Source organism: Larimichthys crocea, chromosome VII (genome assembly GCF_000972845.2).
Source record: "Larimichthys crocea isolate SSNF chromosome VII, L_crocea_2.0, whole genome shotgun sequence".
In the NCBI taxonomy this organism is placed as follows: domain Eukaryota; kingdom Metazoa; phylum Chordata; class Actinopteri; family Sciaenidae; genus Larimichthys; species Larimichthys crocea.
The window spans coordinates 5,080,700-5,096,171 of NC_040017.1; the positions used below are offsets into that span (position 1 = coordinate 5,080,700).

Genomic DNA, 15,472 nt, shown 5'->3' on the forward strand with positions numbered 1-15,472 from the left:
AGGTGGCGCAAAAGCTCTCCTAAATATAGTTCCTATGGGCGTTTAAGGTTTTAGTCTACCCTGAGAATAACTATGAACAATATAGAACTGAACAGCTCAGAATCATATCTGCAGATATCACCATACTGCGGGAATAACTGTCTTGATGTTAGATATAGTTATCTAAACTGAGCTGTTAAGAAAACACTTTTTTTAAATGATTGCCTAATTATTAATTCCAAGTGGAGCATAAATTACTTTTTTAATCTTATACAAAGCACTTGAACACCCCCCCACCCCCACTGCAGCCGCGGTGTCATTTCTACTTTTACAACAACTTATTTACCGTGTTGTTGTGGTGCGTTCACGTGCCAATTGAGACGTTTCCGACAGTTCGTGAAAGCAGCAGGAAAAAACTGTTTGAAAGGAAGGAAGCCCTACTGCGCGTCGCCATGGAGACAGATGCCGGAAGCAGCGACGATAACGGTGAGAACAGCTGCGTGTTTATCTGTAACTTTGTCTGAGCGTAGGACACACTCATATAAATATAATAAAATATAATAAAATATAATAAAGTGACACTTCCTTCTCTGACACTGAAGCTTGGTGTTGTTCTCGTCTCGTGCGCGAGACTTGAAACACGCGGCTGCTGTGATTTGTTCGCGCGCCTTACAGTCAGAGCTGTCAGCATAGCTCGTGTCTGACTTCAGTTTGAAGACGTGTCACTACTTTTGAACTCTTCCTAAGTTATTCTGGCGTTTGAGAACTTCTACACTTATGACTTGTTGACGTTTTAGTCAAACCTGCATCGTGTGTATCGACCTCTGTTCTTTATACTGTCATCGATGTCGACTCCAGGATTTGAAAAGAAAATGGCGAATTAGTTATAAGTGAGGCCACAGTGAAGTAATGAACTCAAGTGGAGTCGTGGTTTTTGTCAGTCTGTCTGTAGGGACTCCAGTTCACCTCCTGGGCACTGCTGAGGTGCCCTTGAGCAAGGCATCTGAAAAAGAAGACAATAATAAAAGTATCTCTTCTTCTTTTTTTTGCTGTATTTGGTTTAGCTAAGCTGTGTGTGTACTTTATTTCTAGTAGCAGAATATGTAACAAACTATATTTAACCATTCACCTTCATGGACAACAGGAAGTCATCATGGATAGAGCCTAACAGTGGGCACTTACATGGGCTGCTCGCCCTCAACTACCTCCAAACCGCCTGGACCTGCATCTCAGCATGGACCCCTCAGCCCTCCGTGTTGGGGCCACAGCTCCGGAGGCTCTCTCTCTCCTTCACCAGCGCCTGGTGTTAGCTGAGGAGGAGGCTGAAGCACTGATTCAAGACATAAGTACACTGGGAGTTTCCAGGGACCAAATGTTTGGATCTGCTGAGAGAATGGGAGCCGCCCGAAGCCCTGTAAGTCCTCTGAAGATGCGTCGGGTCCTCTGGGATGAAGGCTCACTGTGGCAACGGTGTGAGTCTCTAGTGAGCCGGGTGTGTCGCATGGAAAGTCTGCTACAGACGCTCAGACTCACCATCTTCCGCCTGGAGACTGAGAGAGAGCTGGATCCTCACACAGGTGATTCATATGAACTAAAAAAAAAAGGTCATACATTAGTCATCTCAGTGAGTGTGTTAAAGTGACAAATGAGCAGAGATCAGACATAACACAAAGAATGATCACAACACTAGAATTCTGAGAAAACAAACAGGACTTGTGTGTAAAATGTCAGAAAGCAGTGGGGCAGTAAAGTCAGGCAGGACCGGACGTTCTTATGATTTTTTGTCTTGTCTGTTCTTCAGCTCATCTGAAGCAGCAGCTCATAGAGCTGCAGCAGGAGAGCGAGGAGCAGCATCGGGCCTCCAGGAGGGAGGCGATGAAGCTCAGGGACCAACTTCAGCAGGTTTACCAGGAGAGAGACGACGCTCGCACACAGGCGCAGAGGCTGGGAGACGCGATGGAGGCAGCTGCTGCTGCTAAGGTGTCACTACAAGTCATTAAGATCACCTTGTGCTGTCACAGATTTAGCTCACTGACGTCTCGCTCCCTTTATAATAAAGCTGTGATGTAAAAAGTTATTGTTATGGCTCTTTCTGACCCCCAAAATGTTAAAATTGTACCTGGACATTGTCTGATGGGTTGTGATTGTGTCTTTTTTCTCAGGTTGATGTGGCTTTGGCTGCGGAGGAGCTGAAGATTGTCAAATTAGAGATGAGTCAGAAACTGATGGAGGTGAGTGGCTCGTTATTTTAATTGATTTTAACCCTTTCATCCTCCACTGTCTGACGTTTAATGTATTAGCCCTGACCAACTGAAAATAAACCATCTCAAGGAAACTTTCCTTCGGGCAGATGAAGGAGCAGATGAGGGAGGAGGCCGACCGATCCGCTGAAGCCATAAAATCTCACAGTGAGCTTCTCCAGCGGGTGGAGGAGATGGAGAGAATGCTGGAGACGGAGAGGAGACAGGTACATTTGTAAGACAGCTCACTGAGTGCTGATTGTGTGTGAACAGTGGCTGACATGTTGTCTGCCTCCGGCCTCCTAGGCTCTGCAGCTGCAGTCGGATTGCCAGGCCTTACATGTGGAGGTCCAGACGGGCCGGCGGCAACTGGAGGAAGAAAGAGACCAAAGCGGACAGCTGGAGGAGCACTGTCAGCGGCTCAGAGAGCAGACAGGTTAGGGGGAGGTTATCAAAGGATACAAAACCAATCCGCTGTGGCTGCTGTGAGGAACAAAAATGGTGCACCGTATATTAAAGTAGCAGCCAGTCAAGTCTGGAACTGATTCAGGATTCTTTTGGTGAACTATAATGTATTTCATAGCTTTTACTGTGACTGTGGAAGCTGTGAAATGCAACATTTTCATATAAAAATACACCCCGAATCACAAAGTGAGCTCAGGCTACAACCAGAGAATTAAGTTAACTTTCACAGCTAGACATGAGTTCCTAAAAAGTCAAATTATGCAGTCACAAAGCTGTCTGCATGGAGTGCTGCTTTGGTGTGACAAGGTGTCCCTCTCCTGTTTGGAGATCCTCAGGCACAGACACTCAAGATGGATCCCTCAAATCTCTCCAACAATTTCAATAAAAGCCTGCCGTGCAGTGTATCTTAAGGAAAGGCTGAAATTTATTGTGTTATTTATGTGTTTGTTTTTATTGTTGTTTATTTATTTAAAGCCCTTTTCCTATATAAAATCAAATCAAGCTTATTGTCACAAACGCAGTCATACACAATACAACCTATGGTGAAATCCGTAGGCTATAATCTAACAAATAGAGGAAATAAAATAAAAGACGAAACATTGAAAGGTTGTCATCACAACATGGCAGTATAATCAGTATAATATACGATGTGATTTTGAATATTGCTGGTGCTGTGTGTGTCTGCTTGGTTGTTGTTTTCACAGAAATGAAGGACTCGCTTGTGTCTGAGCTGAAAACTGATCTGAAAGTGAGTGGACACAGATGAGTGAATGTCACATGTTGAATGGATGATATGATGCTGTAGGTGAATATTATATATGTGTGTGTGTTGTGTTCAGAGTGTTTGTCCGGCCCTTCAGAAGCAGCAGACAGAAAACATTAAACTGCTGAGGGAGAGCAGAGAGCTGAGAGCTGCTGCTGACAGAGTCCAGGTCAGGAGCCTTACAGGAACACAGTTGTGTACAACCTTTGAGCTCTGTTCTGTGCTCATTTCTTCAATTTAAAAGTGATATTTTTGTTTATTTATGTTCACATATTACACACAGACCCTGAATCAGCAGCTGCAAAGTCAGTGTTCCCAGCTCACCTCTGCCCTGCGTTCACTCACAGAGGAGAATGAAAGGCAGCAGGCCAGCTTAAAGGTACTGCACACACACACATGCACGCACACACACACACACACACACATACGGACATATCCAAACACAGCACGACTCTTTCTTCTTTCTGCGTCTTTCAGGCCGAGAGGAGTCGAGCAGTCGAGCGACTTCAAGAACGAGACCTGCAGCTGGAGGTGGCCAGATGCAATGTTCAGACTGAGCTGCAGGTGGCGCTGACACATAAAGTTAGTCTGCAACTGGAGCTGTGAGTCTCTTCAACTCAACACTCAAAGCTCAGACTTGAACTGATGAGATCAGTTTGTAAATGTGCTACATCAAGTTGATTGTTACTGATGGATGCTGATATCAAACCACATGGATTACTACACTAGTTTTGGTTTGCTGTTCTTACACAGTCATGTCTGTCCACTGTTTGTTGCAGATGCAACTAAAATAGGAAAACACATCATACTAAATTGTTTCAAACAATAAGACTTTGAAAATCTTCCTTTTTTTCTTTGCAGTTCACATTTTTGTTTTTGGGCAGCAGTTCTTTATTATTTTGGCAACATACAATGATTACAACAATCAATACGCAAAAGGGGAGTAGTGCAGAATTCTACAAAGATTTGCGGACATGATTTTATCTTTGAAGTAGTGATGTTATGTGGACATAGGGAAAAGAACCTTTTTAATTATTAAATCATCTGTCTTAATTCAGAGAGAAGCTCAAAGGCGAACATGCTCAGCTCCTGCAGAGCTCGTCTACTGCACAGGAGACAGCAGCCGCTGAGAGGAAACTATTTGAACAAACCATCAAGAGGCTACGTGAGGAGCTGAGCACGGCCAAGAAAGAAGAGGAGGCCACGAGGAAAGACCTGGAGGGTTCGAAAACTGAGGTACGTTCAACAAATGCTAACAAACTGGGGGTTTTTTACATGATGGGTAGTGTTATACCTCTTCTCTTCCCTTTGCTACCAGTTATGTCTCGTTGTCACTAAGCTGGAGGATGACAGAAGACATCTAGAGAGCCAACTCCGAGAGGCCAGGGTAGGATTAGCGCCACCACCCCTCATATATTACCTTACATCACACACTCACCCACTGGCCATAGTACTAACGTCTGTCCATGTTGGCGGCCTGTGAACCTGTGGTTGATTGACAGTGGGAGGTGGGATCTTTGAGCTCAGCCTTACAGAACCGGCAGGATGAGAACAGGAGACTTATGGGAAAGGTGACTGCTTCAGAGCAGCAACAGGTGAGAGACAGGACACTGTCATTACATCATCGCTGACAGTATTCTGATGTATGTGGATCAGTTCATGGTGCCAGAATCCTGCCTGGCTGAAATGAGGACAGGTGTACATACTGTGTGTGTGTGTGTGTGTGTGTGTGTGTGTGTGTGTGTGTGTGTGTGTGTGTGTGTGTGTGTGTTTACGGTTGTATGCAGCAAGCAATGAAGCAGGTGGACCAGATGCTGAAGGACCTAACTGACAAGAACAAAGAGGAAGGGAAACTTAAGGTACAGCACACACACACACACACACACACACACACACACACTCAGATGCTAAAAGGTTTCATAGTGTTGAGAAGAACCATACATACTGTAACTTTCCTTTTGCATTGATGTGCACTTGAATCACTCTTCCAAGTTTGAGTGTGTGTTAGTTATTTTGAGACTTTGTGTTGATTGATTTGGTTTTTGAAGCACAGTCCATTATCCTTCATTATGACCATCTTTACAAAGATTACAGTTCTCCTCCTGATAAACAAGAAACCGTGGACAACACTGGCAGTTCTATATTTTTTCTTTGGCTTGAATTCAGCACATCCTGATGCACTCACAAATAAACAGACGAGCAGTAACATCGTGCACGTTGTGCTGTAGATCAGCGAGCTGGACGGTGTGTGTGGTCCTGCAGGAGGTGTCAGTCTGACCCTTGAAAACATTCTGACCCATACGGGACTCAACAGTCTGACCCTGCAGCAGGAGCTCGGGGGGCAGCAGCATGAGCTGGCCACACTCAAAAAGGACAGGTCAGAAGTGAAAACACTGCATGATGCATGAAGTGTGAGTGTGTGTTCCTCCAGCTGTTTGTGTATATTATGTATGGACTGAGTGCAACGGCTCATGTTGTGTGTTGTTTCCTCTGTCAGGCTGCAGGCTCAGAGAGAAATCAGGAGACACCAGGTAGAGGTGGAGAAACTCCAGCGACTCCTCACATCCACTCACTCCAAGAACAACAGAGCGGTGAGGACAAGTGCTGTCATTCCTGTCATCTAACTCTCGGCAATAAGTGTCTGTGTTGAATAAATCTCATGTTTTGGGCCATTCAAGGCTTCAAAATCTACTTTTAAGGCGGTATTGTTTGGTGATATGGTGATTACATGGTTTCTATTAATAAAATACATTTCTGATGAAGTAAAGTACAACAAACTGTGGGGTGTGTAGTATGGTGGTACTGGACTCTAGGCAAAATATAATAAAGGTGCCATGTATAGTCCCTCATGGGAACTCAAACAGGGGGAGTAGCAAGTGGTCAATAATGGCCCTGTGTCCCCCTAGTGGGTTCATCCACTTAAATTTCCATGCTTGTGTAATTAAAACTGTGTGTTTACCTTCTCTCTGTGTGTGTGTGTGTGTGTGTGTGTGTGTGTGTGTGTGTTTGTGTGTGTGTGTGTGTGTGTGTGTGTGTGTGTAGCTGGAGTCCTTGCAGAAGGCCTTGGAAACAGCCAAAGTGGACAACAGAAGGCTGGCCCAGCGAGTGGAGCAGGCTGTGTTCACCAACAGCACTTTACACAGCAAACTGGAGCAGGCCAGAGAGCAGCACCAGGCCGCCATCACACTGAGGTACACTGTTAGAGAACAGCTCAGTGACAGTGTGTGAACGAGGCGCGTTGTATGGCATGTGTCTGTGATTAAAGACATCTTTGTGCGTCTGTATATCGCAGAGATGAAGAGCTGCGCGAGGCTCGGGCAAAGATCAATGATTTGTCTGAAGAGCTGGGCACCGCAAGGCAACAAACCAAGAGAGACTATGAATCTTCACTGAAAACACTGCAGAGAGAAATCTCTGAGGTACCAAATAGCAGAAATCTTTCATTCTCTTCTATTTATTTACTCACCTTTTTGAGGAAAATCATGTGCAGGTACAAGATATTACATCTTGTGAAGTCCCTGATTTAACAGTATCTCTGACTTAGACGGCTGTTAAAAGAGCTCCATACAGGACTGAGAGTAAAAGTTTGGAGCAGCCAAAAACGATTCCAATCCACTGAGAGATTTACTGAAGTGTGTAAATATGTGTATAAGTGTGTATATTGAAAATCCTTACCTCTGACTGTGCTGTTTTCTTTGATGCAGTGTGCAGAACATCATCCACGCTTCCTCAAAACTCATTAGGTCCTGATTCATCCATGTAAAATAAATCGTACCAGCACTCGCATCTTGTGCCTCGAGGTTTGTGAATTCCCCTGTTTCTCTGCCTAGCTAAAAATGACAGTTAAGGACTCATCAGCCGGGTCAGGTGACCTGTCCAAGGCCAATCGGGAGCTCCACAGACGGGTGTCCGAGCTGGAGTGGCAGGTGTCCAAACAGAAAGCTTGTATCAGAGAGCAGAGGAGGCAGCAGAGGCAGCAACAGAAAAGCAGAGGGTCACAGGAGAGCCCGCAGACTGTCGAGGTAATCACTCCACCCTGTGCAGTCAGGATGTACATGTTTGAACAGAAACACAGGAGTCTGTTTTATTATTGTATTGTCCTTAATACATAATAAAGAAAGAGAAGAGGAGGTTGGCACCATGTGTGAAGCCAGGACATGAAGAATAGAAGAATTTTTCCAGGCCATTCCAAGCCTTGAAACTTGAAATGTCATTGATGCTGTGAGCCTGTACAGACGTTCAGTGTGCTGTGTCCGCAGAGGTTTGAAGAGAACATCAGGAATGTGCAGGAGAAAGAGGACGATGAGCTCCAGGAGGAGGTCAGGATGGACTCTCAGCAGGTATGTGTCTCACCTCAATTCACATGAACTTCTTCCTGATAATCAGCATAGCAGCATGTGCTGTTTATCCTCTCCTCTTTTTGTTTTGGGTTTTTTTTTGGTTCAAGGTGAAGCTCGAACTTTTTCCATATAGATTCCTTGAAGCCACAGAAACCTCGAGGCTCTCCAGTGAAGCGTATTTAGCAGTTTGTGAGTCTGAAAATAGTTAAAACCGCTCTGTGTTTATCTTTTGAAATATTTAAATCCCCGCTGACATTTAGAGAGCCGCTCATCTCCAAAAGCAATTCCAGCAGAGGATATTTTCAGTTGCATATTATAGCTATTGATATTCTCAATCGAATGCATCTGACTCAAATTGTCAACTCACCATCTCAATGAATAATATATTCTATTGATTTGTCCACCAGTGGTCTTAGAAAATTCTCATCTTGACTAAAAGTTGAAAAGCTTGTTGTCAGCAAGCTCAGAGGTTTTTGACTTTGTGAAGAGCTGGCTGACATTTGGTTTTCCAAGCCTGAAAAGCATCATCTGAAAAGAACATGTTCCCAGTGTGTCATGTCTGATTCAAGTTTTCTGGTTGGATATGAATTAGTTTGTTACTCAGGACTTATCTGAAGTTACTACTTTTATATGCTGTCAGTCACCGTCGGCTCACAATAAAACTACATGTGCCTTGTCTTTTTTTATCACTGTGACTCAGTTTGTTAGAGCACTCTGTAAAACAAAACATTCATCATTCATCTCTCTCATATGATGTGATCGCACTGATGGAACATAATTATATATAATAATGAGCAGGATCGAGACTGTGTACGAATGTTTTCACATTTCAGTATGTTAAAATTTGAAACATGCTAAAAAAGCCACAACATGCTGTTGATCTGAGATCCAAACAAACATCTAATATTTCAAACTGGACTGTTTGAACCTTAATGCCTTTTTAAGTGCAGATCTACCTGATGTGTACTTGAAAAGACATTGAGGTTGAAACTTTTAAGATCTTTAAACTTTTTTAGTTCTTCAACTATTTTACTTTTTCCATCTTCAGTTGTTGGCCCCAGTTTGAATCCTGTCACATTAAAAACATATATTTAAAATAGAGCCAGGCTCATATATCAGTAAACAGATTTTATTGGCTGATATTTTCCTATCACATTTTGGTATCGTCATACATGTTGCCCGATATGATGTCATGTGACAACATGACAACATTAAATGGAGGCTGCACTTTATTTACCTGTTGCCATGGTGAATCGTAACATCAAAAACTCAGAGTGAACATACTCAGAGTTGACTGGGCTGAATGATCAGCTGTTCTGTCTCAGTGTTGATGAGCTCAGAGTTCAGGGTTAGACTCAGAGTTTGTTAAACCAGGGCCCAGGACAAAGGCAACTCTCGTCAGTCACTTTAATTAACAATTGATCCCGAGGAGTGTTTTAATAAATGTGGCTGAGAAAAACATCAAGCTCGTTGTAAAACTGGTATTAAATGAGTCGAACAAAGCGAATCAGGATTACGCTTGGTTGAGGAGCGTCGACGTCACAGACGTGTAAAGATGTCCAAACTGCGATGTCAGCACTTCTTTTGCTCTGTCATTTTGAAATTGAAAGCACGTCTGCTGTAACTGTAGAGCAGCTGTGAAGTCACACTTTGACACAAGTACAGATGACCTGAACTCACCTGTTAGTCTGTTTCAGCACTCTGCCTTGAATCATTGTGCTTGTTGTTGTTGTGTATGTGTGTGTGTGTGTGTGTGTGTGTGTGTGTCTGTGTGTGTGTGTGTGTGTGTTGTGTATATAAAATGACATTTAACAACTTGACGTATCAAACAGGACTCGAGCCAGGTCAGATATTAAATGTCAGGAAACTAAGCTCCTCTATCACTTATTATTAACTTCCCTGCTTATTATGCTGCTCAGTTTATGACATAACAGCTTCCATACTGTGAAAATACACCTTGAGATTATGCAGGTTATGGCTGACTGGTCTTAGTCTTGTGTATAGCTGGACTTCTGGGAGTCTAATTCTTTTTTTTTTTTTTTTAGATGACATTTAAAGGCAGAACAAATAGTGAAAAATGCTGCAGTGAGTCAAAATGTGTATATTAGCTTGTGTTTTAAATGCAGCACATTTAAAAACAAGTTGCCTGAAAAAGTTTGCAGATGTTTCAAACCAAGAAAAAGGTCTGAGATCAGATTTTAAATATGCGAAAAGAGCGGCCCACGCAGCTAACTGATCCCTGCTTACAGCTCAGCAGCGAAGAGGAAGCTCCAGGGAGGAAAAAACAGATTCTAACTGGTTTAACTGGTAATCTTGTTTTATGAAACAGCCCTCTGGTTTACACAGCTTGCTGTTGCATTCTAAATGTGTGTGTGTTTGACTCCTGCTGGCTTTTTGTAGATTTCACGTAAACGGGAGGACGAGTGCGAGAGGTGGACTTCTATCATCCAACGGTGGGAGGCCAAGAGAGATGTGGCTCATGTCGCTGGAGGGTCCAAGCCTGTGAGGACACAGCTGATGACACACTGATAAAAACCAACACATACATACAGAAGTCACGTACCTCACACACACACACACACACACACACACACACACATACGGCATAGTGATCCTTTGTATTTATTCAAACATTAAACGGTGACCAACAGAGAGGAGGAGATAGCAGCCACGTGTGGATTAGCAGCTGTAGAGTGTGTGTGTGTGTGTGTGAGACGTCCACCATGTATACTGATCAGATTTGAATGACGGTCTGGAGGGAAACATGCACTCTCATCAGAACAAACTGTACAACCATAACATCGGATAGACTTCTCCACTGTACAAAGATTCTTCTTCTTTTTCTTTTTTTTTAACAGACTGTTCATAGAAAAGTATTTTTTTTAAATAACACTGTGTACAAATGTTATGACTCTCCATCTACCATAGTCACACTTTCTGTACAGTGTTGGCTTCTGTTATTTGACGAATTAACTGTGAATATACTGTATGATGTCAGCTCTTGCTCGGGTTGTGTGCGATCATTCGGAGTTCATCAGGAAACAGAGGTGTGAATAATCCAGCAGAGGTTCCATGTTTGCAATAGAGGACATCGTAGAGAAATCATCCAACAGGGTCAAAGTTGTGGAACACCAGCTCCTTTGTGAGTGTACTATGGGGCTGACGAGTCTAATGTAGATAGAGACACAAAGATCCTCGATCCGGTGCTGCACTACAAATCCTGAGAAAAACATCCACGAGTCCACCCTTTTCTTTTTTCTTCTTTTTTTAAAAATCTTAAAAACCATACAAACACTCACAGCAACAAGAGGACCAATGCAGGCAAACGACACAACAGTCATGGCGGTTGAACAGCATTACTGTCTGCAGCCACGAGAGCGCAGCACTGCGACACGAATCACACTCCAATAAACCCAACTGAAAGAACAACATGTTTGGCAGGAGCGAGGACGTTCCCGCTGATCTCAGTTCATTTTAACTTGGTCCTCGTCCAGTTTTACATCGGCGGGGGGCTGAAATCACTGCTGAAGCTTCTCATACGTCGATGTCACACAGAAATGTTCAGCTTAATTTCAAACAAAAACAAATGGCTTATGAATCCTATGCATAATGTGCGTGATATATCGGCTAAAATAGAAAAATAGATGATTTGAAAATAAATTTAAACATAGAAAAATATATATAATTAAATGATATATATGTACATGGCTGACGGTCATGTGACCCATGCTTTGGATAGGTTACAACACAATGAACTGTTTCCTAACTGAAAAAAATAGAATGCTGAAAAGATACATTTCCTTCCTGTATCCTTCAAAGGCAAGAATAGGCTTTATGCACTCTACATCATCCTGATGAATGTGTGTGTGTGTGTGTGTGTGTGTGTGTGTGTGTGCGTGCGTGCGTGCGTGCGTGCGTGCGTGCGTGTGTGTGTGTGGCTGTGAAGATGAAGATCCCAAGGTCAAAACGCGGGCGGAGCGGTCACCATACGGAGCATTTATCCACAGGGTTCATGGGGGAACCCTTCGGACAGTGGAAAACACGGGCGAACTCGTCAAACTGTGACACACTGCCGATCACTCTGCAGGAGGAGGACACAGAGGAACGTCTGACATGAGACCATGAAGCATTTATGAGCCATATTTTAAATCGTGAGACACATTCATGAACCAACCTGTTCACTCCTAACTGTAAATACAAGTGTCATTTTTTGAAATCTTGGAATAGAAGATTATTCCGGACCTGAAAACTTTCTGAGTGTTCATTATGTGAGTGTGTTTTTTTTAATGTGAGTGTATGTACTGCACCTGTAGTGCTCTGGTGCATGTTTGTCCGTCAGCAGCTGAAGGTAGATGGACTGAGATCTTCTCTTCATACACCAGTTCTGAAAAGACAGCATGAACACAACAGTGACCCAACAGTCCAATCAAAGCAAAGTACATTTACTTAAGACTGTACTGAAGTACAGTTTTCAGGTACTTTTCTTCAATATTTGAATGTAACATTCCATAATATGTCAGTCAGTGTACTTTTACTTTTGATACTTGAAGTACATTTTGTTGATAATACTGTATTTTTACTTAAAGGACCAGTGTGTAGGATTTAGTGGCATTTCGCGGTGTACTTGCTGATTGTATCCCCTTGCCTCACCCTCCTGTTGAAGGAAAACTGTGAAAGTCCCTGTTTGGAGCCAGTGTTTATTTTGTCTGACTATAGAAACATGGCGGACAGAAGGCTCATCTAAGGTAGAAAAAAGTCTGTATCCCCTAAATTTTACTGGACTTTTAAGTTGGACTTAAACTTAACTCAAGGATCTGAGTACTTCTTTCATGACTGCTGGGTCCATGATTGGCTGAAACAGATCGCACATGATCATAAAAACAACAAATCCCAACTAGAAATTGATATCAGTCCAACTGGACTTATTTCTCATAAATAATTAGATGATAAGTTTATAGACAGAATTTTTTGGCAGAAACGTCAAACGTCTTCAATCTTCTCATGTAAATATTTGCTTATTTCTTAATCTTATACAATAATCTTACTTCTTCACTATTTTCAATATTTATATAAAGACAAGCCAAAGTTTGATATTTAAGAAGTCGTTCTGTTTAGTCTGCTGTCCTGCTGTGCAGATTTAAAGACGTGAACACAAAGGTGTCTGAATTACCTCACAGCTGAACATTCTGCTTTTCATTCAGTGTGGACATGTGACATTTCAAATGAACACACACACACACACACATTCACTTGCCTGTGGCAAGAATTTCAAAAAACAGGCTGAAACACTGCAAATTACTTTAAATGTGCGTTTAGATTTTGTTACATTAAGCCATGAATTTCAATGAAAGCACTGAATTTCAATGATAGTCGTAATAGTTAGACGGAGCAGGGGTGGTCTAGTGCTTAGAGCCACTGTACTGTCATCAACGCTGCTTTAGTGATCCCTCCAATGGTTAATGCATCCATCAGCTAATGTTGGGATAATATACAACTCCTACCTGCTCCGCGATCCAGCTGAGAGCGGCAGCTAAAATGATTTAATATGTAAATGTGATGAAAGACAGTGGTGTGAAACTTTTTGGGAGGCTTCTGTACCTGTGCAAAGGCAATGAAGAGGAGCTGCTCGTGTGTGTATCTGAGGCCGGGCAGGGGTCTCTCCGGACCGTGTTCCCTCACCCACTTCTGATACGCCTGGACAGTGAGAGTGAGTGAATAATGAAAGACAGAAATCAAAGTGTGATCCCTCACCTCATCTTCAAAGATCTGAAACCAAACGGAACATTTACAATCTCCACTCTGAAACATGAAGGAAACTTACTTTTTATGTGAACATCAGCCAACCAAATCTATATAAACGAGGGACCACTGTGTGTGTTGTTGTGTCTATGTGTATTATATATATTATATATATATATATATATATATAACACACACACAGTGGTCCCTCGTTTATCGCGGGGGACGTTCTAAAGATACCCGCAATAACGAAATCTGCGAAGTAAGTTTTACATTATTATACTGTTTTAAGGCCGTAAAGCCCCTAACACACACTTTTTGTACAGTACTCCCTTAGTTAATCAGGACGCAGAACACATGCGCGTTCATACTGTACATACGCTGTAAAAAAGCATGCAAAATTACACAAAAACATCACAACAGCGAGTCCGCGAAAAGTGAACCGCGTTATAGCGAGGACAACTGGTGTGTACAGTATATAGTGTGTGCAGTATATATATAAATATATATATAATTTATTTGAAATCATTCACTCATTCCCTTTGTACTTTTGTTTCTGCATGCACAAAACACTCTTCTCTTTAATACAGACCACTCACACACACACACACTCAATATGGAATTGAATTATGCAGCATGCCAGAAACTCTGCTCTCCAGCCAAACACACACACACACTGATACGAGCAGAAAAAGGGAATTGAAGTCAAAATGTTCATCTTTATCTTTCATGCAAATAAAGCAGAGTGCTTTATGAAGATGAAGACAGAAAAGAGACTGAGAGCAAACATTAATATGTAGATTTGAGTTACTTGAACAATGATGGTATTGAATATGACTTACATAGTACGACAGCTTGAGTCCACCCATGTCTGCTATGTTCTCACCCAGCGTCAGACGACCGTTCACCTAGACAAAGAGAAACGTAGGTATGCTTTTGTGCTGATATGTACTTAAATCTAGGATCTGATGTGCGAAGAAGGAAAACATACAAACATATAGGAAAACAGCTATGTTGTGACAATTGCTGACTGGTTCTTCGATAATCACAACGACGTCCTGGAGTGTCTTCCAAAAAATTCAAATATTCAACCTTTTTACAAGCATGGTAAATCTGCTACCGCCACGAAACTCCCTGATGAATCGATTAAAATTGTACTGCAGCAGTTTAGTATCGCTCTTTTTAAAAGATGGGCATGTGGGAGAGATGGATTAAAAACAGAATTGTCAAAATTGGAGCAGAAGAAGCTGAAATGTTCTGACCTTTAGTTTCTGGTAATGGTCAAACAAGATCCAAAAACCATGCATCCTAATTAAGGTGCTATGGGTGAGGTGCTAAGAACAGCAGCTTTGGTTAGAACTTCCCTGCCCCGTTAAATACCCATATATTTAATACTGCACTTCCACATTTTGTAATCTTTAAACACAATCCAAGATAACCCTGATGACTTCACTATGACATCATCAGGGTTATTTTCTAAGATGTGACAGTAGTGCTCCTATGTACTAATCTTTGCAGTACACTCCATTAAAGGAACATCTATACAGTCCTGCATGTCTGTTTGTAATCAGAACAAAATATTGCAAACATCTTCCACAGATATCCAGAGCAGTCGCTGTTTGTCTAATCAGAAATACTAATAAATCAAGCGGCATCATATCAGACGAGGACACTGACTTCCTGACGTATGGTTTTCAATATAAACCTAATATCTGTCAAAAATATCAGTGAACCCATATATCTGTGTAATGCTATCATAAAAATTGTATGTGCAAGGGCTCACGCAGTGTGTGTGTGTGTGTGTGTGTGTGCACCCACCCTCTGGTTATAAACTGTGAAGTTATCGTAGAGCTTGACAATACATTCAGCCTTCGTCTGGAACTTCCTGTAGGACTCCTCCGTCCACCACTGTTTGAGGTTGCCGTGTCTGTCGTACTGGCCCCCTA

General features: G+C 42.3%; 2 protein-coding genes across 3 annotated transcripts in view; one reads left to right on the forward strand and one right to left on the reverse strand.

The window, feature by feature from the left end:
- Nucleotides 1-356: 356 nt before the first annotated feature.
- Nucleotides 357-10,784, forward strand: ccdc150 (coiled-coil domain containing 150). 2 transcript variants are annotated; one of them, XM_019270092.2, is made up of 21 exons: nucleotides 358-465; nucleotides 1,124-1,556; nucleotides 1,781-1,959; nucleotides 2,142-2,210; nucleotides 2,330-2,446; nucleotides 2,526-2,655; nucleotides 3,389-3,432; nucleotides 3,524-3,616; nucleotides 3,731-3,826; nucleotides 3,925-4,049; nucleotides 4,506-4,683; nucleotides 4,766-4,834; nucleotides 4,950-5,042; nucleotides 5,235-5,306; nucleotides 5,676-5,824; nucleotides 5,945-6,038; nucleotides 6,490-6,638; nucleotides 6,740-6,866; nucleotides 7,278-7,469; nucleotides 7,707-7,787; nucleotides 10,188-10,784. In XM_019270092.2, the coding sequence occupies exons 2-21, from the start codon at nucleotides 1,214-1,216 to the stop codon at nucleotides 10,314-10,316; spliced, it is 2,529 nt and encodes an 842-aa protein (XP_019125637.2). In that variant the 5' UTR covers nucleotides 358-465; nucleotides 1,124-1,213; the 3' UTR covers nucleotides 10,317-10,784. The 2 variants fall into 2 exon arrangements, with proteins under 2 accessions (XP_027135961.1, XP_019125637.2); XM_027280160.1 differs by lacking the exons at nucleotides 7,278-7,469; nucleotides 7,707-7,787; nucleotides 10,188-10,784 and adding an exon at nucleotides 7,152-7,268 and having other exon boundaries at nucleotides 357-465.
- Nucleotides 10,785-10,922: 138 nt separating this feature from the next.
- The window catches only part of ecel1 (endothelin converting enzyme-like 1), a 43,207-nt gene continuing 38,657 nt past the window's right edge, over nucleotides 10,923-15,472 (reverse strand). The window contains exons 14-18 of the mRNA XM_019270093.2: nucleotides 15,345-15,469; nucleotides 14,369-14,434; nucleotides 13,386-13,481; nucleotides 12,095-12,171; nucleotides 10,923-11,868 (exon numbers count right to left, since the gene is read on the reverse strand). Coding sequence (XP_019125638.1) covers nucleotides 11,769-11,868; nucleotides 12,095-12,171; nucleotides 13,386-13,481; nucleotides 14,369-14,434; nucleotides 15,345-15,469 — 464 coding nt within the window. The 3' untranslated portion in view covers nucleotides 10,923-11,768. The remainder of the gene's footprint in view (nucleotides 11,869-12,094; nucleotides 12,172-13,385; nucleotides 13,482-14,368; nucleotides 14,435-15,344; nucleotides 15,470-15,472) is intronic.

Bases quoted from the DNA above. Each gene is read 5' to 3' on its own strand.
- ccdc150 (XM_019270092.2), top strand. From the start codon at position 1,214: ATGGACCCCTCAGCCCTCCGTGTTGGGGCCACAGCTCCGGAGGCTCTC. The intron at 5,043-5,234 runs GTGAGAGACAGG...GGTTGTATGCAG, and splicing joins CTGCTTCAGAGCAGCAACAG to CAAGCAATGAAGCAGGTGGA. The intron at 7,470-7,706 runs GTAATCACTCCA...CTGTGTCCGCAG, and splicing joins AGAGCCCGCAGACTGTCGAG to AGGTTTGAAGAGAACATCAG.